Here is a 26,287-nt window from a genome sequence, read left to right on the forward strand (position 1 = left end):
AAGAGACAGCCCCCCTTGTGATCATGTATCATTTTAGCACAGTAGATGTAGTTCAGGGCTAATGCTACTAAATGCTACAGTAATACCACTTCATGATAACTATTTACTTAGCTACAGTTTAGATCAAACTTTCATTGGCAGCTGCTGGCCTTTAAAGATACTCTGGTCCTTTGGCAATTTAACTGTGCAGCTTGTTCTTTATTATGAAAGTACACGCTTCCTATATATTATTGGCTATTTAATTTTAAAAGGTACATATTAACAGTGGCTGCTCTATTTTTCCTGGTAAGCTAGTTGTTGTCAGCAGGTGAACAGTTTTAAGTTGACCATATAGTTTTTATGGCTGGTAACCCCCATGTGGTCAAACCTTTTAAGGTTTTCCCTTTAAATGTCTCTGAATCAGTGGTAGTCAAGTTAATGGATTTTCAGTGCAAGGGTTAATTATTGTGTTTAGCAGTTAATATGGCACCACTTCATAAAATGAAAAGGAGAGACGTAATCCTATCCGTGTAACCCGTAAGATATTTCTGTCCTTTATTTCAACTTTGCCATTTTTGGGGGTAAATAAAAACCCCCTGTAGTTACATTGAAGACTTCAGCTAGAACCATGGTTTTAAATACTGGATCACCTGTAACCTCCCCTTCACAGTTTCCGGTTGTCAGTGTGCATGACTAGCTTTGGTAATTAAAATAATTTCAGTGCATTAAACATAAAAAGGATTTTTCTTAACTCTTTCTCAGTAACAGCTTTGAAACACAAGATGTCTCATTCTAAAATCTCTTGCAGGTATGGTAGAAGGGGTCATCCCTTCCTCTGAAGTACGACTGCCCAGTACAATACGTCCCCATTGGTTAGAACCTACTATTTGCTTTTCTGAAGAAGATGGTCTTAGCAGGATCACTTCAGATGGTGTAGGAGTAGATTGTCCAAGTATGCTGACTGTTGCAGTCAAAATCCAATCAGATAAGATAGAGAGCAATACAAAGGTTTGTGTTTTTTCTACTTTGTGTTACTTCAGTTTATATGGAAGCATCTAGATGTGGGGTTACAAGAATTACAGATGAAGAAACCATATATTTCTGAGCTGTTCATTCTCAAACTGTAATTTTCTGTTAGAAACTTTTGCGCACCTTGTAAAATTTACATATCAGCATAATTTACTAATTCTGCCAGGGCTTCACTTTGATCATGCCATTTCTTTCCTGAATGCATTTCTTGGCTGGTTGACCTTTTTCATGTTTTTCTTTGGTTGAGTTTTAATCTGTTGCCAAACCAAGGAAGAACAAATATAAAGCGTTAAAAGCTTTCTGCTTGGCTTACGAGCAGTGTCATCTAATAAGTAAACAAAGGCTGCCTATTTGGAGTCGTACTGATAAAGGAGTGGTGTGTTTGGCTTTGACAGGAACATCATTAGCATGGCTAAAGCATGACCTCTTAGTTGGCACAGTGGTGACAGACAGGTTGGTAGAGTTATCTAGAGAAGAAGGAATCTGTGGACCAGCACAATGTCACAGGGGTTCACTTGACTCGGATTTGAACAGCGTTAAGAATGAACTCCATGGGGTTGGTACTCCTGGTATGTGCTGGTGAATCGCAGAATGAACAGGTAGCCTTCCTTCCTATTACCACCACAAAATTGTCTTTTCTAAACCATTCTGTTAGAAAGTGTTAGACTTTCTTCATTTCTAGACACGTGGAGATTCTGGGAGCAGAAGGATGACTATTTAATAATCTAGTTGTCAAATAGCTACATGTATTTCATGCAAACTAACTCATGCAACTTTCTTGTACAGGAATTTCTAGTCGCTGTTGGACTAAGAGGAGCCACCCTTCAGCACAGAGTACTGCCTTCAGGTTTAAGCTGGCATGAACAGGTCAGGCTTCTACAGTTTTCTCAACTACATCTTCCATTTCAGCCTCACTGGTTAACAACTGCTTTAAGTATCAAACTAAACCTTGATGGAAGAATCTGTACTATGCAGTGTCTTAGATTACTCTTCACGTTCTTTCTTGTCTCTGTTTGAGACCTTTGACAGACTGTAATCTTGCTCCTAAATTATTTGTGCATTCATTTGTTACAGTTTCTCTCATCATCCTAAATCTCTGCCCACAACATGTCAGATGTCAGGGAGGTTCTGGGGTTTTTTGTTGTGGGGTTTTTGGGGGGTTTTGTTTGGTTGTTTTTTTCTTTTTTTTTTTCTTAAATTCAAATGGAAAATCTCAATAGTCCAACGCTATCCAAGTACTTGGATAATCCTTGATGTAAAAGAACACCGTCAAACCAAAAAAATGTGCTAGTTGCAGCACTGAAAGCATTTCTTTATTTGCTCCTTCTGCTCATTTCATTCCTCAAGTCCTGTTTCTCCCTTGTCTTTTTTCTGTGTTACATCATTTGAGTAGTAGTAAGGGAGCAGACGACTTTGGGAAAGTAGTAACTAGCAGTTTACATAAATGCCTGAAATGCAAACTTCTGAATTAGAAGGGTTGTACAGATACGTGTGGATGCAGAGGTATAGCATTAGCAGACAGGGCTACAGAACCTTGATCTGGAAGCTGTGTGTAAACAGGTATGAGCTGGGACATGCCATTAGCACAGTAGCAGTATAGCTCCATGTACTTACATCATACCGGATTACAGAAAGTAAACCCTGACATTGGAGCTTATCCTGTTTAACCTTCAGTATGTATGGTATGCTTCTTTTTCCATGTGTTCTTATTGAATAACTGCATGAAGCTGAACTTAGTGCTTTGGACTCTGCTGTGTCTCAGCATGGTATTCCTGTGTTTGTGTAGCCTGCTTTAACACTGTGTTGCTTATTTGCTCTGTGAATTTTTGCTCAATTAAGATTGCTTGTAATGCACTTGGGAATCTTTTTTGGAGGGAGAAATAAAAAATTGGCTGAAGAGGTGGGTGGAAGAAACTATTAAAAGGCTAGCAGTGTTGGTATGTCTCAGGCTTGGAATAGTTTGAGAAGAGTGTTTATAGTGTAACATATTTGAGAGAGAACTATGACAGATATTGAAGAGGAGGATAGGAGTTCATTTTATGCAGTAATAATACATTAAAAAAGCATTATATACAATGGATGTGCACATATTTCTGATTCTGAGCATATTTCTTGCCCCCCCCCGCCCTAAGAAAAAGAAAGATATCTTGAAGATAACTTTAACAATGTACAGTATTACAAGAAAAGTTGACTCTTTGGATAAAGATGGAAAAGAAAATACACTATAATAACTACTGCAAAGAAAGATGAATGAGACTTTATTTGGGAAAAGCTTTAAAAATGGATTGGGAGACATTATACAAGAAGCCACTCAGGCATTTGTGGATTGGTCTTTTCTGTACTTTTGAGGCTGCAACTGGCATCTATTTTTTTTCCCTGTTTACATTTCATGGTTTTCTATGTTCAGATACTGGGTAAGCACGTTTAAATATCTGAGATTGTTCACTTCCTTTTCCTTCTACTAATCAAACATTTTATTGCCATACCTGTTACAGATTTTTTTTCTGATGCATAATTGTTTATTAATTTAACAGATATTGAAATACTATAATAATATGTTTCTGATTTTTAGATTTTGTATTTTTTGAATATTTCTGATGAGCCTGTTCTGGGATATAATCCTCCAGCTACAATTACAACTTTTCACGTGCATCTGTGGAGTTGTGCTCTTGATTACAGGTAAATAAAATGCAACTGTATGTGACTTGGTGGCACTGCAGCTATACATTTATTCTTTAGGAATATTTGAGTTTGTGTATTGTAACGAATACTTATTTAGGCTTGTTTGGAAAACAATATTTAACAGAAATCGCTTAAACTGTAAGCAATTTATAGTAGTATAAGCACTTGCCTAGGCCTGGGAAGATCTAGTTAGCTAACCTGTAAGACTTTGATTGCACTTCTAAATAGGTACAGAGTATTAATTTTTTTTTCTGATTTGTTGTTAGGCCCTTGTTTTTGCCAGTCAGATCTCTACTTACTGTTGAAACTTTCAGCATTTCCAGCAGTGTTGCAGTAGATAAATCCTCTTCTACTCTCAGGTATAATTTAAATGATTGTGAAACATGGAAGCTCCTGTAAAACTTGTAATACCTGTCTGCTTTTTTGAAATAGGAAACATTTGTGTTGTGTAAAAGGTCACACTGTTTTGTATCTTTTGAAATATACTTTGCTCATGTGTCATACTTTTATTTTATTAGCTTAAATACTTTTTTCTTTCAGTTGAATTGCTTTCTTAAACAGCTAGCAATTCTGCAGTTTTTAATTAGGTTGAAAGATGTCCTGAAATGAAATTGTGTCTATTTTGTCAATTAGTAGCACCTTAAGATTTCTTAAAGATTTGTTATTTGGAGATAGGATATTAATTAAGGAAATATTTAGTGATTACTGAACATCTCTAACTTTTTAATTTTTTTTTTTTGCAACTTTAGTTGAATATTCATTCTGTTACAGCTATTCTGGTTTGAAACATCTGCTAATTTGCTTGTTTCTATTGATAAAACCTTAGAAATGACCTTTGAAACAAATGTGTGGGTTGCTTTATTAAAAAGAAAAATGATTAAAAGAGAAGTGTTAATTCTGTTTGCCAAACGCATTACTGTTTATTCTAAGAAAAATCAAATACTTATACTGAAATGCAAATAGAATGTAATTAGCAATGGCGAAAATATCTTGCAGTGCTTAATTACCAATGGATTTGGAAATGATGAAAGGTTAAAGTGAAGAGTTTAGGTTTAAGATATGTGAGATATATTTGTGGGTTTATTTTTTTTTTTTTAATCTAACATGTTTATTTCATCTTGTTTTAAATCTTAGGATAATTTTAGATGAAGCTGCTTTGCATCTGTCTGACAAGTGCAACACTGTTACAGTGAACCTCCATAGAGGTAAGGATGTTTTAGATGTGACTTAATGAGTCTCAGAGCCTAAAGAAACAAAATTACAGGCATATTCAGCACATATAAAGGTTGTTGAAGAGGAGGTCTGGGGGCATAAGGAGCAGCAAATTGAATATGAATGAATAATGCAGGGTTGATGAAAATCTCGAGTGCTCTAGTTTGGATTTGTGGATGCAGAGGTATGTCAGAGAACAGCAACTTTCAAGTCCTTCGTTTCCTTGTTACAGTTCCATAATGGGTATTTGAAAAAAGCGTGTTTTTAAAAATCTTAGGTTGGCACAGAATGAAATCTTTATAGAGAAGATATCTCATTTTGAGATAGATATTCTAAGTAGTTAAACTTGAAAGGTGTTATGTCACGGGGCTAGGTTCTGAAAAGAATGATACCAACTGGTTTGCGCTCATTCATGTAACAACCTTTAAGGACTGAGGAACTTGAATCAATATTTAACAAATTAATTGGAGAAATAATAAAATCCTGTGACCGCAAATGTGTGTATTTAGCTTAGGTAAGAGATCTCTAGTGAAGGACAGAGTAAAGATATGCTTGTTATGTTTAAACAAGCAAGAGGGGAAATAACTTATTTTTGGTACTGAAAGATTAGTACCACATGAAAGTGTCCTCTCTCTCACTTCAACTAAAAAACTGCTAGGATGCTTAGTCACCCAACTTCTGAGTGTCTCTGTTTCTCAAACTCACACAGATGGGATGAGGATAAATACCATAAAAGATTACACTGCACACAGATGGTGGTAGTGGGAGTAATACATTGGATTGAAAAGATTGAGTTCTTGATTTGAGTAGCTGGAACTTAAACTCAAAGTAATCCTAATAAAAGAAGGAAAGGCAGTGACATAAAAGGTTTTGATAAAAAAGATCCTTTTTTATGCTCATGCTATTTCTAATGGTTTAATAATCAAAAATATGTAATAAGGATAATATTTTTTATTGTCTTAATTTTTTTTTTAATTACTTGTCTTTCAGATTATGTTCGTGTTATGGATATGGGACTGTTGGAACTAACCATTACAGCAGTAAAGTCTGATTCTGATGGGGAAAGGGTAAGTATTTAATCACAAATAGAATAAAATGTAAAATCTCCATGACAGATTGTAATTTGAAAATGACTTCATTATGCTTAGAATCAAGAAAGGTTTGTCAGTTTACACGTGTGGTTTCTTTACAGTTTACATGTATTTTTTACAACTGTAAACACATTTCACATTTAAATTTAAAAATGTAAATTGTATACATATTTTACACAGTTTACATGTATTTTTAAGTCCTTTTTGACTAGTTAAGTAAAATAATTTAAAACCAGCTGTGTATAGATGCTATTTTTATGGAACCATAGATTGAAGTGTGTTCTTATTTTTTCATTGTTGTTATCTAGACTAAACCACGTTTTGAGCTGCACTGTTCCAGTGATGTAATCCATATTCGTACCTGCTCTGATTCATGTGCTGCACTAATGAATCTCATACAGTATATTGCAAGTTATGGTGATTTACATCCACCTGCTAAAACAGAGATTAAACGTGGAGTTAGCAAGCCAAAAATGAAGGTATGAAATGGCAAGATATCAGCTTAACTTTATGCTTCCTGGTAATATGTTTTTAATTCTGATATCTCCTTTCTATTTTCAAAGAACATGAGATTTCCTGCAAAGAAATTAACAGATTACATGTGATTTAAAATATATTTGAGAGTAAAATTGCACTTTTTTTTCTGCTTTGGTCACTACTTAATATTTTAAAATATTTTGTGCTGTTTACCTATTGTACTTTATTTATATCTAAAGAAGGAATTTCCAGGACATGATGATCTAAATACCCTCTGATGATCTGAATGTCCTGAACCATAATGTTCTGACCTACTTTATGAATAATGTAGTGCGGAGTTTCAGCTCACTTGATTATTTATAAAGTTAAGGTGCTGCTTCTTACAGTTTAAAGAGCGGTGTATCAAGCTGTTCTAGCAAAATCATATTCATCACGATATTGCAGTTGTCTTTAAGGCATAACTATGTGTAGTTCCTCTCTTACAGGTAGAGACCTTCAGCCAGCCATCTTCCCATGGACCGGTCCTTGCTGAGTCAGAGCAACAGATTTTACGGGATTTGATGAGTGATGCAATGGAGGAAATTGAGACTCAACAGACTGCTTCTGCCATGAAGCCAGAATCTAATGGTAAGAATCCTCTGGAGGCATAAGTACATGTAAAGTACAACTTTTCCAGAAGGAAAGTGGGATTGAATGTTTTGTGTACGTAGAGGTGCTGCAACAAGAACGGGAGTGTATCTTTGTCTGAAGTCTGCACACTATCAGATTCTTGCTTTTAATAACAGTAATGCAAAAGTAATTTAAGATTCTAGTCAAATACACATTACTGAGATACTGAAAACAGCAAGGAAGGAATATGACCGTGTGGGCCTCTTGTCAAGACCCCAAATTCTCTAGGAGTATAAATTACTATGGATGTAAGTTTATATGGCATACTGCAGTGTGGAGGAGTCAGAGACCTCTGTTCTGTATATGAAGGCAGTCCAGGAGGATGGTACAGTTCTGAGTTACAGAAAGTACTTTCAGCTATGAGGAAATCTTTCACTTAGCAGCTAGAACAAAATAAATTATTTTATCACAGGATTATGGCTTCTGCATCATGGCTAAATTTAAATCCAGGTTTAAATTGGTGAAGTATTTTGTACTGCAAATAGAGAATTTCACTATTTCCATGATGTCAGGTGGTCTTGATGGTAACAAGTAACTAGTTATAATTATACTGTAATCACTTTCAGTCGTACAGTAGATTAATTTTTGAAAATTGTGTTTTATTTAAAGTCGGAATTGATTCAAGCAAATGCTCTTGATGTAATTGAAGTAACAAATTTTGGTTAACTATTAGGTTATTCATATTTTCCTATTTTATAAAGATTTTTCCACTGAAACATGTTTTTTCTTCACCTTCCTTCAACTCCCAGGAGTTTTGGATGACAGATCTCAAACTCAGGAGCCATCTTGTTCAGATCTCTTCCTGTTTCCAGACGAAAGTGGAAATGTCTCACAGGATACAAGTCCCACTTACACTTCATTCACTCATCACCTGATAAATGAGGCCATGGGAGATGTTCCTGCAGAAAGTGATGATTTCTGCATTCTTTTTGCACCCAAAGTTGCTGTTGCTGTAAGAAGCTTTGAGAATTACTTAAAAAATCCATATATAAACTGAATTAGAGAAAAGCCTGTGTAAGACTTGGACAAATTAGACTTTATAGCTTTTTGGGATTGCTTAGTGATATTTTTAGCAGAAAAATATTTCTGTTTGGAAGGACTTCATGCATTGTTACTGTTAGGAATTAAAGTATTTTCAAATATATAATGGCTTTTCTATACCTCATAAGTAGGTAATTATTCTCTGATCTGAATATTACTTTAAACTGTATTGTCCGTTTTCCTACATTTTAGTCATGTTTTGTTATTGCCATTTTGACTTAGAATAATGGCACAGTTAGAAGAAGTTTTTAAGTAAAATACAGCATTTATGAAAATAGCAGCTTTGCACACCTTTTCTCGTAGTCTTAAGCTTTCAGTGCTTTTATGGGCATAAGATCCTTGCCAAACCTCAGAGAAAAGCTTGTGTGTCACTACACTGCTGTCTCCACTGCATTAAAAAATTTGGGAAACGATACTCAACTCTTTGAAAACAGCTTGTGACCATGTTTTTCATTGTATCTCTGGTTGTATTAGTCTTAACAGACAGAAGTAGTTCTGGCTCTCTGATTAAAAGCTGTATTTGTCCAGTTATCTTTGAGCTTGTTTCTTTCCAAACGTGCTAATACGGTAGCCTGGGCTCTTCTGTGGTTTTTTCTTTGTTTTCAACTCTTGCTTACAGTTTGGATGAGGAATTTTAATTTTTTTTTAACTACTTCTCAGCTTCTAGTTTATTTTTATGTCCCTTTGTATTTTAAGTTGCTTTGTAAGTATGATTCCTAAACCAAGCGTGTGTTGTATAAGCTTTAGAAGACAGCACAGAATGTTTTCTTTTTTCATAGGGAAGAATTAAACATCTCAGTAAAGAAAGGAGATTTCACCTTCTCAACTTTTTTTTTTTCAATTTTTTTTTTTCAATTTTTTTTTTCAATTAGGAAAAAGAGGAAGAGCCAGTAATAAAAATAATGGTTGATGATGCAATTATCATAAAGGAAAATCATTTCAGCCAACCTATGAAAAAAACAGATACAAGCAAAGCTCCCCTTCATTTTCCTGTTCCTCTGGTACGCTATGTTGTAAAGGAAATCTCTCTTATTTGGCATCTTTATGGTGGAAGGGATTTTGGGACTGCACCACCAACATCTCCAGCTAAAAGTTTCATGTAAGTGTTTGATGTAATTCTGTAGATCGGAACATTTAAGAATACTTAATTTTCCTTTGATTTGAGGTTAATCTCACTATTCAATCTCAAGTCTCCCTTGACTGCTTCTTTACTCCCTCATCACAAGGAATCAATCATAGAATGGTTTGGGTCAGAAGGGACCTTAAAGATCATCTAGAATATTCTTACACTATCTCCGCACACAGAATGTGGTTTTCCTTTGTTTTAACCTGGACAAGCTGGGTTTGGTTTTGGTGGGTTTTGGGGGATGGAGGAGTGGGTTTACTTTTAGGGATTATATTAGAAGTTAAATTTTCCTGAAAAGATTGGGGTTTAAGGAAGATAAGAGACTATTGCTATGGTAGCTGGTGTCTGGTTTTCAGGATGTCCTGTAAGCTAAAGAATACTACTATCACAGACAAAATTAAGGAAATATTTTAGGAATGTTAATTTGGTCGGAAGCATATGCCTAGCTTTTTGCTTAAGTATGCATTACTTAACCAAATACTTTTTGTTCTACTGTAATGTGACTTCCAGTACTTTTTGGTATGTTCTAGTATTTTTCTCTTGTAGCTATTACAATACTAGTAAGTTATATACAGTGAAATATACATGCTTTTAGTGTTACATTAACAACAAGATAAATTTAATCTGTGAAAGTGGGTTTTTTTGTGTTTTTTTTTTTTTTTTAAATTTTTTATTTATTTCCCCAGAAGTCCCCATAGTTCTCCTTCTCATACACCAACGAGGCATGGACGGAGTACAGCATGTGGGGGAAGAGGAAGAAACCCAGACTTCCTAATGGAAATACAGTTAAGCAAGGTAAATGACAGAAAACAGCTTCAGCCATGACTGTCTGTGTGTGAATATCTTTACATATTATATCTGTTTGATAACAGCTCTCCGTTAGAGTTTGGTAGGATTTCTTCTATTACTGTCTACATCAAAGCAATTGCTTTGGAGGTGATGAATTTAAATTTAAATAAAATAATAAATTTAAATAAAGTTTTCTCAAACATTTCTGTAAACATGAAGGGTACTGCATAAAACTAAATACTTCTTACAGTCTACATATGTTTCTAGAGCTCATCTCATTAGCACTTCAAACTTGCCAGAAATGTTTGATACTTATTTTAGCCTTTCTTAGAAAAACCATGACATAGCAATAAAAACGAAAGCATTTAATACTCCACATGGAAAATTTCATATGTAGATTTATAGCAATTTCTCTTAATTTGCAGATACCTAACGAGTTCGTGTTAGTATTGAGGTGTAGTTTTGGGTTTTTTTTTTTCCCCCCTGCTTGTACCCTTAACTTGCTACAAGGCTTAATAACAATAATAATGTTTAAACAAGAAGTTAAGGAGAAGAGTGTCAAAAACTTAAAGTTTTTGACCAATGTTTATGATAGACATCTATCATAAGACAGATGATAGACATTATCTTCAACACTTAAAATGTTCATTATATCATGTATCATGTATATGTATCTTGAGTATAGGGCGCTTTTACGGTGTTTCTTAACATACTATGATGTGGCCAGCAGAGGCCACTGTTCTGCTTGCTATGTGTGCTCTGCTTCATTACAGTGCAGGCAAGCATGCTGGGGAGGTTATTTAGTCAGGGAATGATTTTTAGGTAAACACAGTTTTTTGGAAATGAGAACTACATCAAGAGATAAGGAAAATGAGAGATTTCAGAGTTCTTTAGAATTTCAGAGAGGTTATGGATTAGAATTTATATTAAGTGAGTAAAGAAAAAGAAAACTGAGTTTGGAAGAATACTCTTGAGAAGTCTCTTGGTAGGGAAGAAACTTACTTTCCTAAGCATAGAAGGGATTCAAGAACTGCAAGGTTGCCCACTACATACTGCAAAGTTATGTAAGAAAGAAGGCAGGAATGAGAGGATGAAGCAGACTTGATATCAGAATGAAATGCAAAACTTGTTCTTTGTCTCACTGACTCTATTTTGGCTCTGATTTGCATCCTAACATATGAACATGTCATGACTAGGAATTGGAAGATTTCTACTGCTAGATGTGCGAAAATCTGGATAGTTTTCAGAAATCCTAATATTATTCCTGTAAATTTATAATAGTAGACGGTTTGTAAAGTTCCTGTGTGAGGTGTTTTTTTCTTTTGTTTTGGATTTTGTATTGGTATTCTATTGTTAAAGGCTGTTTTTCCACTGATGCTGATTTGTTCTGGTTTTCTTACCTTTTAAAAGGTGAAATTCCAGCATGAGGTATACCCTCCAGGTGGTGCAGAAGGTGAATCCAGTCTGTTGGAGCAGCCAGTGTCACGGCAGGTTTTTATTGTTCAAGACCTGGAGATTAGAGATCGCTTAGCTACGTCACAGATGAATAAATTTCTCTATCTCTACTGCAGTAAGGAGATGCCCAGAAAAGCGCATTCAAACATGGTACAGTTATGGAATGTGTTAAGTCATTATAATTATAGTGGTTGGGCTATCATTGAGGATTGTATGCATTTCTTAATCTTATAGAAGAAGGAACATAAGGTCAGGTAACACAGATGTAATATAACTTGTTGGTAGTTATTTGCTTGGCTACTTGTGGATATTAAAAGTTTGAATATTAGTATGTCAGGTATTATTAATGTTTTTGAGATTCTGTCAGTATAAACACAGATGTGCAGGACTACTTGGTAGCTTTCACATTTTGGTTTTGAACAAACATCTGTGTGAGTATGATTAGAATTTTCACTATATATTCAGAATAGTAGTTTTATGATATACTCTAGTCTTACTGATTCTGTAAAGGCTTTATGAATTTGGTTTTGGTTTTTTTTTTTTTTCTATTTTGTCTTTCATAGCATCTATAGTAAGTTATTTATTCAATACTAGCTTTGTAATAGGTAAGTGGAATCAGATTAGTACAGAGGTTTTGCAGTAAATGTTCTTCCTAGCTAGTGTTTTGAGATTTAATAATTGTGAATATTACTACTTTTATTTATGTTGCTTTTTTTCAGCTAACAGTTAAAGCATTACATGTCCGTCCAGAGTCTGGCAGATCCCCCCAGGAATGTTGTTTACGGGTTTCACTAATGCCGCTTCGCCTCAACATTGACCAGGTTAAAAAAAAAAAAAAAAAAAAAAAAAAAAAAAAAAAAAAGATACTGGGTTTTTCTGAGAGGCTTGTAACTATCTTGATTTGATCCCTTTTTTATTTATGATCATTCACATACCTTTGGATCTCTGCTACACTGTTTATGACAATGTTAGAACTTGCCTTCTGCTGTAGCTGTTAGAGTAGCCTTTTTTTAATTTAAAACTAAGTATCTATAGACCTGGCGATTTACTCAGTTGAACCAGTTTACCTTCCAAGACTTCTGATGATCTCAAATATTTTGAAATAATGGCTTTTAAAAAGCATATACTTATTCTTGAATGGTTTTGCTTTGTTTGTGCATAAAGTGGCTTTGGTGTTTTTGATTGAAAAAGGTTAATCATCATTCAGAAGCTGTTCACAATATTTTATTCAAGAGCACTTAACACTTGAGGACTGCTTTTATATTCTAAAGGCTATAAACTGCAGTGGCATGAAGAACAGAAATGGGAGAAATGGTTTTACTTTCTTTAACAAGCCTTTGTACAAAGTATTTTTCATATACTCAAGAAACAGTTGGGGTTTTTTGCTACACCTGTAAGGAAGCTAATATGTTTGTGCATTCAAATTTAAAGTGGAGTTATTACTCTTTAAGGCCTTTCTTGCTTAATATATCCTCTGCAGAGAGATGTATTGTCTTGGTTTTGTTTTTTTTCTCCCAAGAGCACAATTAGGAGTTCTATACCTACCTTCTGTTTCCCTTGACACATTAGAGACCAGGTTTTCATTTTTCTGTTAGAGAAATTGAACTCTGTATAGTTTGTATTAACTTCATACAGAAAAATAGCATGGAAATACTGCTCATGTAGTGAGGAAATACATTTCCTCATGATTACTTTCCTAAGTCTTTTATTTCTGTTCCATAAAAAAAAAAATTCACCTTTTACAGCTTCTGCAAAATTAACCACACCTTTCTTGGAAGCATAGGGCTGCATGCAGTCATGTTAGAAATTCATGTTATTACTGCTTAAGCTGTCTGCTTAGCAGTTAGAAGAAAAAAAAAAAAGTCTAGATGTCATTAGGATGAACAAGGCACAAATGTGATGCATCTATCAAGAAGAGAAAATGGGATGTAATGACTTTAAGGCGTTAACAACACATTAATAGCAGAGATATAAATGACTTTTAATGAAGCATTGCCAGGATCTAATCTGGAATAATTTGTGTGACATTGGCACTATTAGAGATGAATATAAACTATAGTGAATACCCTTTTATTGAAAATTAGAGAAAGGTTTAGAATCATTAAAACACTTGGGTTCTGGAACAGTTTCCAAAATGAGAGTATAGATGATGAAAACAGCCCTAGAGTTTTAAGATGGAGATACATATAATATGATTTCATAATCTATCTAACGGGGCAATGACCAAGAGGGTCTTTCTGGTTTCTGTTTTAGATTTTTGTGTGGCTTCTGCATGTGTTAAAAAGATCACTAAGAAAAAAATGTGTTTTGATTCATGGAAATTAAGGAAATAAAGAGCTGGAATGGCAGATAACATGTTTTAGAAAAATACACAATTCTCTTTTTAACCTGATTGTGTTTTATTTTTGACATTAGGATGCCTTGTTTTTCCTGAAGGATTTTTTCACTAGCCTTTCTACAGAAGTCGAACTCTTAGTTGCTCCAGATCCTGAAGGTATACTTTTGAAAAACCTAATATGAAAGTGCTGCTTCTTTCTCCTTTAATGTGTGTACATGTCTATAAATATGCCTATGAATCTCATGTGAGTAAAAGAATTTACATTAGTAACCAAACCCCAGTATTAATAACTCATTTGTTAGAACACAGAAACTTTGGGTATTTTAGTTGTATATTTTATAAATGCCAGTAAAGTTCTTCAACACCTGAGATCTCCATTGTATAAAAGGTTTCACCAAAATTTGAGCATATTAAATAAGAACTTTAATAAGAAAAAAATGAAGACTATTTATATAGTATTAGGAGTTATTAGTTAAAACAAATATGTTATTTAATATCTCCTGCATAAAAGACTGTGTATAATAGCTTGAAGTTGTTTAACCCCTAGAGAAAGGAATAGAATTCAAGATGATAAATAAGCAGTACAATGTATGCATATGGTTAAAACAGTGCTTCTGAACAACTGCACCATCTGATGCAAAAACCAGTATATATTGAAAAGCATATTTCCTCTATTATCTGTATTTGTAAGTTTGTTAGCAGTTATATTGTACATATTTCTGGTGAGACGTTATACTGAAATGCGTACGTAATGAAGTACTCTACAATACTACCATTAAAACTAGATTATTTATGTTAAACCTGAACTTAAGCTTCTTGTAATAATTTCTATTGATAACTAAGTAACTATCTTACTAAGAGAATCTAAATAATGTCCTGCTAGTAATTCCTATTAATAAGCATTAGAGCTTACTAAGGACAAAGTAATTGTATAAGCAAAATCTTTTTGTTATCCCTGTGAAAAATGAGTCTGTTTACTGTGTATAACTTCTTATCTTAGTTAAAAAGTCCCCTGGTACCGAAGTTACGTGTAGTTTGCCCAGGCATGTCAGCAGCCTTAAGGACCCAAGTCCAGTAATTTCTTTCTCATCACACAAGCAAGCAAATGAAAACGGTAGCATTGATTCTATGGATGTGGTTAATGGAGATGATCATCATTTCTCACAGGAAGTGACATCATACAGTGATCAGCCAGTATTTTTCAGGTAAACTTTTGTTACAAAATTTCCAGTGACAACAGCCGTTTTCAATGTTTTAAAGTGTGATGAAGCGCTATTCGGACCTTATGACAAAGTGATTTTTTTGTTACTGACTAATTGTGGAAATCAAATATATTTTTTCTATCATGGGAAGGTAACTAACAATTTTTTTAAAATTTTTGCACACTACTCTGCACAAGAAAATAAAGCCATGCTATGTACAGAATCATTAATGAGATGTTTTATAAATAAAGAGAGCAGTCTTTGTACTCTTATCTCCAACAAATATAACCAGAGATGAGAGTATATAAAGGAAAAGGATGTCATGGAGAGGTGCGAGATTAAAATATCACAAGAGAAACTCTGATGTAGTTCTGTCTGGGAAGAATTGCAGCTTGTTACACGGAAGGGGTTTTTTGTGTGTTCAGATCATAAGTGCCTCTAACAGATGTGTGCTTTGGTTAGCAGTGCAGAGCCAAATTATGAGAGTGACTGTGGTTCTGTTTCATCATATACATCGCCAACAGTATTTTTTAATAAGTTCCAACTGTAATGCTAAATTTTGTCCACAGAACCATCATTAGCCATGTGCTTTTTTTTTTTGTAACTGAAGTTCATGCTGTGAAGAGTTGAGAGAAGATGTTCACCTGCAGGTTTAGTAGCACTTTTGAAAGACTGTTAAATTTATTATAAATGTTAACCTCGAATAGGTGTTAGTAAACCAAGAAAAGCTGAATTTGCCACTGTATTTTGTACACTTATTCTGAAGTACTAACATGAACCAGAGGATTTAGAGTTTACAGAAAATGGTATGGCATCCTATTCCAGGAGGGTGGGAAACCATGAGTTTCTTTTTGGAAGGATAATTTTATTTCCTTTTTATGTTTCTCACTGTAAAATTTCCTTTGTATATACCAGAGAATTTCGCTTTACATCAGAAGTTCCAATACGGCTTGATTACCACGGCAAACATGTATCAATGGATCAGGTTTGTTTACAATGCTGATGCTGTACAATAAAGAATTCATGTTGTTTGTCTTGGGTGGTTTTCCCCATTTGAGACAGGGTATATTTTTATGCTTCCTAGACATTACTGATGTGATCTTGAGAAATGTAGACAATTTTTAAAAATTTTTTCTTTTAGTAGAGCTTAACCTTGTTTCACTCTTAATTTGAAAACTAGGGGGTGAATCCCTCAGGTATGATTAACTTGGAACGAGACTTGAAATTCACATTTATGAACTCAGTGACTGTGTGGAAATCTTTCTGCTCTGCTGTGGTGCCCCTCAAAGGATGATACCACTATCTGATTCCAGAATTGTGCATTTTATTTTCTCCCTCATTAATGCCAAAATAAAGTATTGTCTTTTTTTCTCTCCTTGTTTCCTTCCCATGCAGTCTAATAATGTGTGGGTTTCAGTGGCAATGACAAAATCTAATGCAGGTTAAAAAAATGCTTATAGTTCTTCTTAAAATAAGTATTAAATTTTTAGTATTTATCGTACTGATTTTACAGAGCAGACCTCAAAAAGATCCTGTCTGCACAACTAGATTTGGATTCTCAGCCAAATCAGTAAGAAAATATAGACAAGTGCAAGCAACAACTTCTTGAATTTATACTGCTACTAAAGAAATCAAAACATGAAATAGTAACCTTAGAATGCCTGGAACACACTAATGCCAGACATATGTTTGTACCTTAATATTTCTGAAGAAGCCCTCTTGTCCAGATGTTTTTCTTAGAGCAGCTGATTAAGCCAGATTCCATCTTTTGCAAGGTTTCATGTAACATAATTCATAGCACTGTAATGAGTAATGTTTGGGAGACTGGGTGAGAACCAGTTTAGACAGAAATACCTGCAATAAGAGTTGAGATGATTTAAATTGTTTGTCATCTGCAGATTGTACAGGATGAGTAAACTTGTGATAACAAAATATTTTACTTACAGGGTACGCTAGCTGGGATTCTTATTGGGCTTGCTCAGTTAAATTGCTCAGAATTAAAGCTGAAGAGACTTTGTTACAGACATGGGTAAGTTTACTGAATTGTAAATAAACATTGGTATTCCAGATTGAACAAGTTTATGGTGAATAACTGAATGTAGCAAGCAAAAAGCAGATTCTCTGATAAGATGGACTTCTAAAGTCCAAGACACTTTTTGGCTTTAAAAATATTTCTTGGTTCTAGTTTTTGTCAAATAAATATATAGCGTTCAAGAAGAATATCTATTTTTGGGACAGTATTTACTATATGTGCTAGTCTTGGCACTAAATTGTTTTAGATGTATGTTTACCTCCTTTTGAACTGGATGTGATTATGCAGTCTTGAACTTTTTGTGAAGCACATACATGTGAAATGCTTGGGTTAGCCAACAGCTACCATTGTTTACTTCAATTAATAATGCATTTCTTATTTACTTTAGTTTATTAGGTGTGGATAAATTGTTCTCCTATGCCATCAGTGAGTGGCTTAATGACATAAAGAAAAACCAGCTACCAGGAATTTTGGGAGGAGTAGGGCCTATGCATTCACTGGTGCAGTTAGGTAAGTTAATTCTTATTTCTATTCAGACATACATGGCAGTTGTTTTAAAGAAACACAACCCAGACAAAAAAACCCTACAAACAGTGTGGACACTTTTTTTTCCCCTTTCTCTCTAGGCATTCTGCTTATTTAAGAGAACTTTCTAACTGTGGTGTTCTGTCTCATATTTAGTTCAAGGTCTGAAAGATTTGGTGTGGTTGCCAATAGAGCAGTACCGGAAGGATGGCCGTATTGTAAGAGGCTTTCAAAGAGGAGCAGCTTCTTTTGGTACTTCCACTGCAATGGCAGCACTGGAGCTAACAAACAGAATGGTTCAGACTATACAGGTATAGTGTGTTACTTCTGGGGTTAGACATAAAATGAGAAGTGTTGCTAGTTAAGTGCTCTATATTAAGCTAATAATGCTATATATTTAAGGTTGGGAGCATGTCTTTAAAAAAAAAGCAGCTGTATAAACAGGAAAGCTGAGGCTGGGCAAAGCTTGCATCAGTCTGATGTGAGAACTATGGCATCAAATGCAATGGTTAAAAAACTGTGTTAAAATATTGCTGAATTCCTAAGCTGTTACATGTTTCTTAGTGTCTTTAATATATTACAGCGTACAGGTTAATACTGAAATACTCAGCTGCACTAAAAAATCACTGATATTGAGAAAGATGAGTTCTTTGCACATGTGTATTTTCCAGTGAGATATTCTTAACTTTCTTAATGTCAGCTTATCTGTCCTTATTTAAGAATAAACCAACCAACCAAAAAAGAATGCCTCAAAACCAATACTAATTGTGTTGATGCATATGAGGTCTATAAAGCGTTCCGGATTTAAGCCTAAAGTGATCTTGAACTGAAGTGTTAAAAAATTTATGTTCCTTAATGTAAAACACATAATGAAAATATGATTTTACCACCTGCTTTTGCAAAAATTGTGTATGTGCCTAAGATTGAGCATATGTAGTAAAAAAAAAACAGTGGTATTATTCACAAGTAGAATTATTTGTATGCTTATGTGCTTGTAAGAAAAACATACTATTGATCAAATGTTTCAGTTTCTATCTTGAGCATTTTGTACGGTTGCCTTCTAAGGAATGGCATTTAGGGGGGGGAAGAAAAGCCCTACCAAAACCTACAACATTTTGTTCTTTAATTATGGAACTTCATGTGTAGTAACAGCTGTACCCATTCAAGAAGTTCTTGTACAAAACCTTAATCTCATGTAAATGAGTGTTAATTGTGGAATTAGAATTCTTTTATTTTGATTATGTCAGCCTGTTAGTAGCTTAAACTTGTGATTGGATGCTGTAAGACTTCTTACATACTTTGCATTTGCTTCTGATCTTCAGGCAGCTGCAGAAACTGCATATGACATGGTGTCACCAGGGCCTACTTTTATTGAAGCAAAAAAGATCAAACGATTCTCTCGGCATCGTTTAGCTCATCAACCAGTAGACCTACGGGAAGGTGTAGCCAAAGCATACAGTGTAGTAAAAGAGGTGAGTGTGAAAGCAATTGTTATTAACCAAACTTAAGAATTATTTCCTAAGACGGCAAATAAAATAGCAGATGTTAGTTTAAGCTAACCAAATGAAGAAGGGGGTTTCAGTTTTGAGCAAGACTGTCTTCATCATTAATCTTAAACCAACAGAAACACTGCATGGAAAAAATCAGAGAAGTAGAAGTAAACTAAGATGATATGCAGAGAAGTGTGAATGGGACTCCAGTGTTCTTACAGTTGTGAGGGTTTAGAGTTATTCTGAGACATGTAAACCTGATTTCCTGCCTTGCATTGGCTGTCCTTCCCATCCCACCACCCCCAGTTACTCTTAATTCTGAGGTTGTTACGAGTTTAAGCATAATACTGGATTTAAAACAAGTGAAAGCTCTCTTTACTATGACAGTGTTTTAAAAATTAGAATACTGACCTATTTTTATTTTACGTTTTGTATTGTACTTTCAGTTAGTTGCACGTGATATTGTCTCTAGGAAGTCAGGTCTCAGGTGGGGAGCTTTCAGTGAATTCTGTCACATTTGAAAAGCTTTCAGTACCCCACAGCTTCCCTTACACACAGGAAGTGCCACCAGAAGTTCTATGAAATATTTTCACCTGTAAATTCATAATGGTGTTTTTTTAAGCCTCATTAGAAGAACTGAATCATAATTGTGTCAATGTAGTCTACTACAGTTATACAAATCACAAAGATGACAAATACTGAGCAGTTGAAGTTTCCCTTAAAATTAGGAGAGGTTGCTTTTTTAGTGTAACTAATTTTTGTTAATTTCTCAAAGGGGATTACGGACACAGCCCAAACTATCTATGAGACTGCTGCTCGTGAGCATGAAAACAGAGGAGTAACTGGAGCAGTAGGAGGAGTCCTTCGCCAGATTCCACCAACTGTGGTGAAACCTTTCATTGTTGCAACAGAAGCAACCTCAAATGTTCTAGGTGGAATGAGAAACCAGATCAGGCCAGATGTACGTCAAGAAGAGTCTCAGAAGTGGCGCCTTGGGGAGGATTGAGATTATAAATCTGGCTCAGCTGACAGGTAGCAAGGCTGGAGATGCAGAAGATTGTCCCGTTGGCAGCTTCAGATGGAGCTCACTTTTTGTCTTGTCATGCTCATCTCAGGAACAAATGAGATTTTCAATTATTACTAGCAAAACATCCAACCAAAAATATTTATAAAGTGAAAAGCAAATTGGTACTTGCTTATACTGTGTGTTACCAACACATTTGGTAGATAGTGCCAAACAATAGTGAAGCATGCGCTGCCAACTCAGACATGCTTGCTCTGTTTCATTTACCATATTTTTCTCGGTAGGTTTAACATCTGAAGCAGTAATCTGTATTGTGAAACTAAGTATGCTTTAAAAAACTAAGTATACTCTAAAAGAAGTCTTCTGAGCATGGTCAAAGAACTGTCTCCAATAAAGGACTCCGTAGATGCTCTTCACTGACTGAAGGATAAAAGCTTTCATTTTGGACATGAGACATGAAGGCTATGTAACATGGAAGCAGATATGATAATACTGTTTAGTGGTCATAAGCATCGCTTTCAGCGTGGCAGTCCCAGCAAGGGCAAGCTTGATTAACCATTCAGCATTTAGATTCAGTGTTGATACATCTATGAACAGGTTTGTTCCTAAATATTAAATACCTACTTTTGTGGGTCTTTGAAGAACCTGAATGTTGCAGAAATGTTCTGTTGTGTTGCACTTTAAAGGATATGGCCTGTATATTGTGCATTTTTATAGTGTGAATAAAATGTAATGTGCATTATCCTTTATGTGGTTTAGAATCTTACACAAATTATTGAAAAGAGCATCATTTGATGATGATCCTACAGAAAAGTGTCTTAAATTTATTTAAACTACTCATTATATATAAAAATACTTTTGTCTTCTGTTACACTAATTACAGTGATAAAAATTAACTATTCTTCAGGAAAACAGCAGTTATATTATTGTGGCCAACAGTTCTTTGTAAGAATGAGAACTCATAAGTAAAGTAAAAACAAATTATTTCATAATTTCATAGTTAAAATTCTATATATACTTTATTATAATAATTGCTTTTATTTAAAGTTCATATTGTTGCAAAGTTGCTGCTCTCACAAGATATTTTTAATTTAAATTGTGCATTGTCAGTTATTTGACAATGAGTATTCATCATTTACTTTGAACTGGGGATGGGTGAGATGATTTAAAAAAGACAATAAAACTTCAAAAATCAAAGTTGGTACTGACATTAGTTACAGTGTAAGGGTGGCCCTGGTCTCCCCCAGAGCTTATTAAGCAACTGACATTGCACCATTTCTGGGCAGTTAAAAGGCTTGGCACTAGTTGTGCAAGAGTAAACTTTTTTCTTAATATTAGCAAAAACTGGAGGATAAAAAGTAAAGATTATTCTGAATAGAAAAATACTTCTTTTGTATTTCAGCAACTTAACACTTTGGATGACTAGCCAGAACGTGTTTGACAGAGTCCTGTGCTTGTCATAAGTGGAAATCCTCCAAATATGCTGTGTGGAAAATCTCCACTGAAAGAGGGACACCAGATGCTATTGATCAGATGTCAGTCTCTAAGGGTGATGAGAAAGTAGTTTCCCTCTCTCTTTTATTTAATATTTGCCACTAGCAAAAACTTTGCTAATGGGCCTTACTGGACAAATACAAGTGTATTAAGGAAAATAATTACTGCTTTTTCATCCTGATACTATACTAGTTATTCCTGAACACCAAAGAATCTGGCTGGAGGGTAAATGATTTGAAAATGTCCCCTCTGCTGGGAAGACTGCAGTCTGCTTGATTATTTTTCATAAAGCAGAACTCCAGTTACAAACACATTCTTGCATTGGGTGGCAGTTGGTATTACAAAGTTTTGGTTTTATTCACTGGAATCATCTATTTTGTGATATGCTTTGAAGACCTAGTTATTTCAGTTAAATGACTTGCTGTAAGCAGGAGGTCAAATGAGGAGGACAAATACCTGCGGATTTAATGACATGAAATATTATCTGATGTAAAATACTTGCTGCAGTTCACACTTCTGTCCAGTAATTAGAGACCTCTGCTTTAGTGAGAGCTCAAAGCTTGAGCGTTTTGCGCAGGAATGAGTTCCATGTTTGCAATTTGGCACCTCCTGAATGCCGTCTCAAGAAGTGGTGATGAGTCAATGCAAGTAAGTAGCAATGCATCATTTTCATTTGCAATTACCGTACTGTGTCATTTCGGTGGGTCCATTTAATTGGAGTATACTGTAATAGGACAAATTACATATTTTCTTTCTTTTTGACATTGCTGGAAAGGAGCAGTGGTATTTCAATGTTCATTTAATTTTCAATTTTGTCATGATCTGATTGTACTGCAATGCAATTAGAATATATTTTTATATGAGGGTATGCTGTCAAGGTAAAACATTTTTATAGTGTCTCATTGTCAGCAATACAGATTGTACAAATTTATTAAACTTCACTTTTCACTATGTAAACCCTTGCATTTACTGCTTGCACTTTATTGAAAATTTTCAGTGAAATTGATTTAAATTTTTTTCCAACATTTTATTTTTACAAGCAGTTTATTAATTCTTTGTATATGCTGCACTGCTTTTTGAGTTGTAACATAATCTTGCAGTGTTTGAAATGTTTAAAAAAAAAAACAACCAACCCCACAACAGAACTCACTGAACTAGTCTTCACATTTGGACCTTGTTTTCAAAATGTATGGAGCAGCTTCTGCTTTATCAAGAGGTATATATCAAGTATGAGAAGGGGTTCATCAGATGCTCTGATCAATACTGTAAGAGTTTTCAAACACTCAAAAAAAAAAAAAAAAAAAAAAAAAAAAAAATTTGACTGGACATATTTCCTGGAAATGGAAGCCTATTGAATACATTACTGTATTCTTCATTAACACACGGAGATTTGCAACAATACTGTTGTACTTGAATTTTCCACTGAAATCAGTTGCTACAGATAGTAGCACTTTTCATATTTGTAGTGATTATGAAGTGTGGCACAGTCCATGCTTGATGTTCAAATTCCCTAATGTTGAACTGACTAACAACTACTGCTGCTACTACTACTATTACTTAATCTGATACTGTCCTGATAGAACTGTCATACTGGGTCTTCTCAAGCATCCTGGCACTTCAAGTAATAAATACATTGATTAGTGTCTGGGAAGTACCTGAAAAAAGGCAGACATCTTTTGAAAAAAGAAAAGCCATGCTTCAAAAGAATCTTAGCAGTGACTGAGAACAACAAATCACATCCATGCAAAGGCAGCTTCCATTTCCTTTCCAATATCTGTTGAGAGTTGCTAAACAGCGCAGCTTTTTAGCAAGGCAGTACACCCTCTGCATATTTGCCTAATAAGTGTTAGGTTAGTCACCAGGGAGTTCATATGTTCTTAAGTGATGTGACTGGTTTTATTTTCTCATTAAATGGTTGATTGTGAACATCCATTGCTTGCTTTCATTTACAGTTGCTTAACTGAGTTGCCAAGAATTGCTTCTTAATAAACCAAAAAGCTATTAAATGGTGATGAACAAGAAACTGTTACTAAACATGATACATATACCTTCAAATGTGATACTGATTTCACTTCAAATACTGAAATGTATGCATTTTGTAAAACAGTGAAATCCAAGAATCTGTTTAGAGTAGTTAAATGCTTCTAAATCTTTTAAATATCCTAAATCTCACAGCATTATAGGCATTGTCAGAAAAAGTGTGGGTGTGTATGTCAGTTTGGACCCCTAGTGTGTACAGTTCTCTCAGTCTCCAGGCCTCATGATTTAAGCTTCTGACAACTGTTTTAAGTTGCTCTACATGCTGTGAATCTTGTTTACAATTAAAAAGTTAGATACCACAAATTAAGTACATAAATACAAATTATCCATTTGTACAGGATTTCTTAACAGGGAGCTCAGAAACTGCAATTTGTCTATATGTTTGTGTGTCTTTTTTACATTTTTGCATTTATAGTAGTTTTGTGGTATTGTTTGTATATAGTTTGCTGGTGTAAAGAATATACTCTCATGAAATAGATACCACTGTTGAAGGGAATTGACTATTTCAACTTGAGTTATATTGCTTAAAGTTTTTGTCCCCTCAGTATGTGTCTCAGAATTATTTTTGACCATAATTTATATGTCACCAAAAGTGTATATTTTAGCTTATTAAAATGCTGAAAGGCCTGAGTACAAATAGGTTGTCCTGTTAAATATGTTTAATGAAAAAAAATTTGTAACAATACATAAATAAATATCTTAATTTGTTCCTTGAGTTGGTTTTCTCTACCTATGAATATAACTAATATTTAAAACAGTCTTCCAGAGTAGCAGTTAACTCTTAAAGATTTTTACCTGCCTGCTATACAGCTGTACCTCAAAAATTTTAAAAAATTCTATACTGAAAAAAACCTTTAAAATTACTCAGAGGCCAAAAACTAGGAAATAGATTAACCTGGCTGATGAAACTTTAACCCATATCTGTTGTCCATCAACAAAGCACTCTTTAACTGTATGATCACGTCATGTGCTTCCCATAGGCTCATGGCCACATGTAATTACCAAGGATGTATTTCTTATCTCCATAGTCAGTGGAGATTTTAAAGCTTTATTGGCTTCCAAACCCTGTGAAGAACACAGAATAATTAATTCCTTTCAGGTTGGTTGTATGATGCCCACTTCACAGGTATTTGCAAGCATCTGAAAAGATGCCTACTCTTAGAAGGCTGAGTACTGGATAGTATTAAATACTGTGGTAGTGCCAGATCCCTGAATAATGAGACCCAGGACAGGTGTAAATAATATTCTACTGTATTGTAATGTTCTTATAGCTTAAGGGGAAAAAAGGAACTGGATGACTGAGTAACCATTTAAGAAGGAAACTGACTCCCACCATGTGCATGCAGTTCCTTCTCCCCCTTTTTAAAGAAAGACCTTGTGGATTAACTTTGAATTATTTGGGTTTTATTATTTGAAAGCTCTTAATTTTTTTTCTTTATTTAAGGAATTTCTGTATAAGCAGAATGAGTGAGGGTTTTTTTCCTTTGCAAGCAAGGTGGACAAGTTTCTTCTCAACTCTTCTAAACATTGCTCATAGAAGGGATCAAAGATAGTTGAACAAATGTTGTGCTGAGGTGAAATGTGGACCACAGAGGGTAAATGAGGTACAGCTTAAATTACTCACTGATCATGCCAGGAAAGTATGAAAAAAAATAGAGGAATTTATTTCCCTTATTCCCCGTGCTTTCTTTCATAGATCAAAAATAATAAAGTTGCAAACTTCTCTGGTTTGCAGTCTGTGCTTCCTTGGATTTCTGAGTTATCTGTAACTTGTAAGAAAACAGTTGTATAAAAACTGCTAGTAAGTGTTTGTGGTTATCTAAATTTAAGTCTGCTGTAATTAAATTGTATCTGCATGGCCAGAATACCAGGCTTCATTTTGCTCAGATGAGCCCCAGGGAGATGATACAAGATGGCACAAGCTGGAATTGTGACCCACGGAAAGTGTCAAGTTCTATTTTGCTTTACAATACTAAAGTGTACCAAGGACACTCCTGATGTCTCCAGGTTAGTACCAGGAGCCGAGGAGACCAAGACTGCATGGCCTATGACACTCCAGCTAATTTAGAACTTATGGAAAGCCACCAGTATGACATGCCAACCTGAAGTAACGTATTAGCTGGTGTCCTTGAACTGCATTCCCAGCTGAGGATGACCCAGGCTCAAGTGTTCTTCCTTTTCTCTCTTACTTTTTTTTCTTTCCCATTAGTGACTTTTGTTAACAACCTTTCAAATGCAATATTAAAGTGATTTTTTTCCCTGCCAATTCATATTTCTAACAAATAGTATTATAGTGTTTCTAACAAATAATAGTGTTTCTAACAAATAGTATTATAGATTATAAAAGACTTCATAAAGCTGCCTTTATGTGGCAGATAAACAGATTTCAAAGCTGTTTTGTTCTAAGCGGAGTGACTAGATGTAAACAGAATTTACTGAAGGGCAACAATGAAGTATTTACAGCCCCACAGGCAAGGAAACAGTTCAAGCTGCTATGTTTGTCATGAGGATTTGTGAGGCAGTGTAATTCTGTTCTCAGGCTCTCATTTGTATCTCTAATTAGTTGCTCTGTTGCTGATTTCATTCTGTACT

General features: G+C 34.7%; 1 protein-coding gene across 2 annotated transcripts in view; it reads left to right on the forward strand.

Annotated features, from left to right (window-relative positions):
- Positions 1-24,410, forward strand: part of ATG2B (autophagy related 2B) — a 47,925-nt gene extending 23,515 nt beyond the window's left edge. For both annotated transcript variants that reach the window (XM_026849150.1, XM_026849148.1), the window contains 21 exons: positions 788-987; positions 1,795-1,875; positions 3,581-3,687; positions 3,957-4,049; positions 4,825-4,895; positions 5,893-5,969; positions 6,302-6,472; positions 6,956-7,097; positions 7,889-8,091; positions 9,053-9,279; positions 9,993-10,101; positions 11,506-11,700; positions 12,270-12,371; positions 13,966-14,044; positions 14,889-15,093; positions 16,006-16,075; positions 17,037-17,119; positions 17,511-17,632; positions 17,804-17,958; positions 18,970-19,119; positions 19,913-24,410. In XM_026849150.1, the coding sequence (XP_026704951.1) occupies positions 788-987; positions 1,795-1,875; positions 3,581-3,687; positions 3,957-4,049; positions 4,825-4,895; positions 5,893-5,969; positions 6,302-6,472; positions 6,956-7,097; positions 7,889-8,091; positions 9,053-9,279; positions 9,993-10,101; positions 11,506-11,700; positions 12,270-12,371; positions 13,966-14,044; positions 14,889-15,093; positions 16,006-16,075; positions 17,037-17,119; positions 17,511-17,632; positions 17,804-17,958; positions 18,970-19,119; positions 19,913-20,143 (2,873 nt within the window). In that variant the 3' untranslated portion in view covers positions 20,144-24,410. The remainder of the gene's footprint in view (positions 1-787; positions 988-1,794; positions 1,876-3,580; positions 3,688-3,956; positions 4,050-4,824; positions 4,896-5,892; positions 5,970-6,301; positions 6,473-6,955; positions 7,098-7,888; positions 8,092-9,052; positions 9,280-9,992; positions 10,102-11,505; positions 11,701-12,269; positions 12,372-13,965; positions 14,045-14,888; positions 15,094-16,005; positions 16,076-17,036; positions 17,120-17,510; positions 17,633-17,803; positions 17,959-18,969; positions 19,120-19,912) is intronic.
- The last annotated feature ends 1,877 nt before the right edge of the window (positions 24,411-26,287 follow it).

Source organism: Athene cunicularia, assembly GCF_003259725.1.
Source record: "Athene cunicularia isolate RWA chromosome 5 unlocalized genomic scaffold, athCun1 chr5_part1, whole genome shotgun sequence".
Taxonomy (NCBI): domain Eukaryota; kingdom Metazoa; phylum Chordata; class Aves; order Strigiformes; family Strigidae; genus Athene; species Athene cunicularia.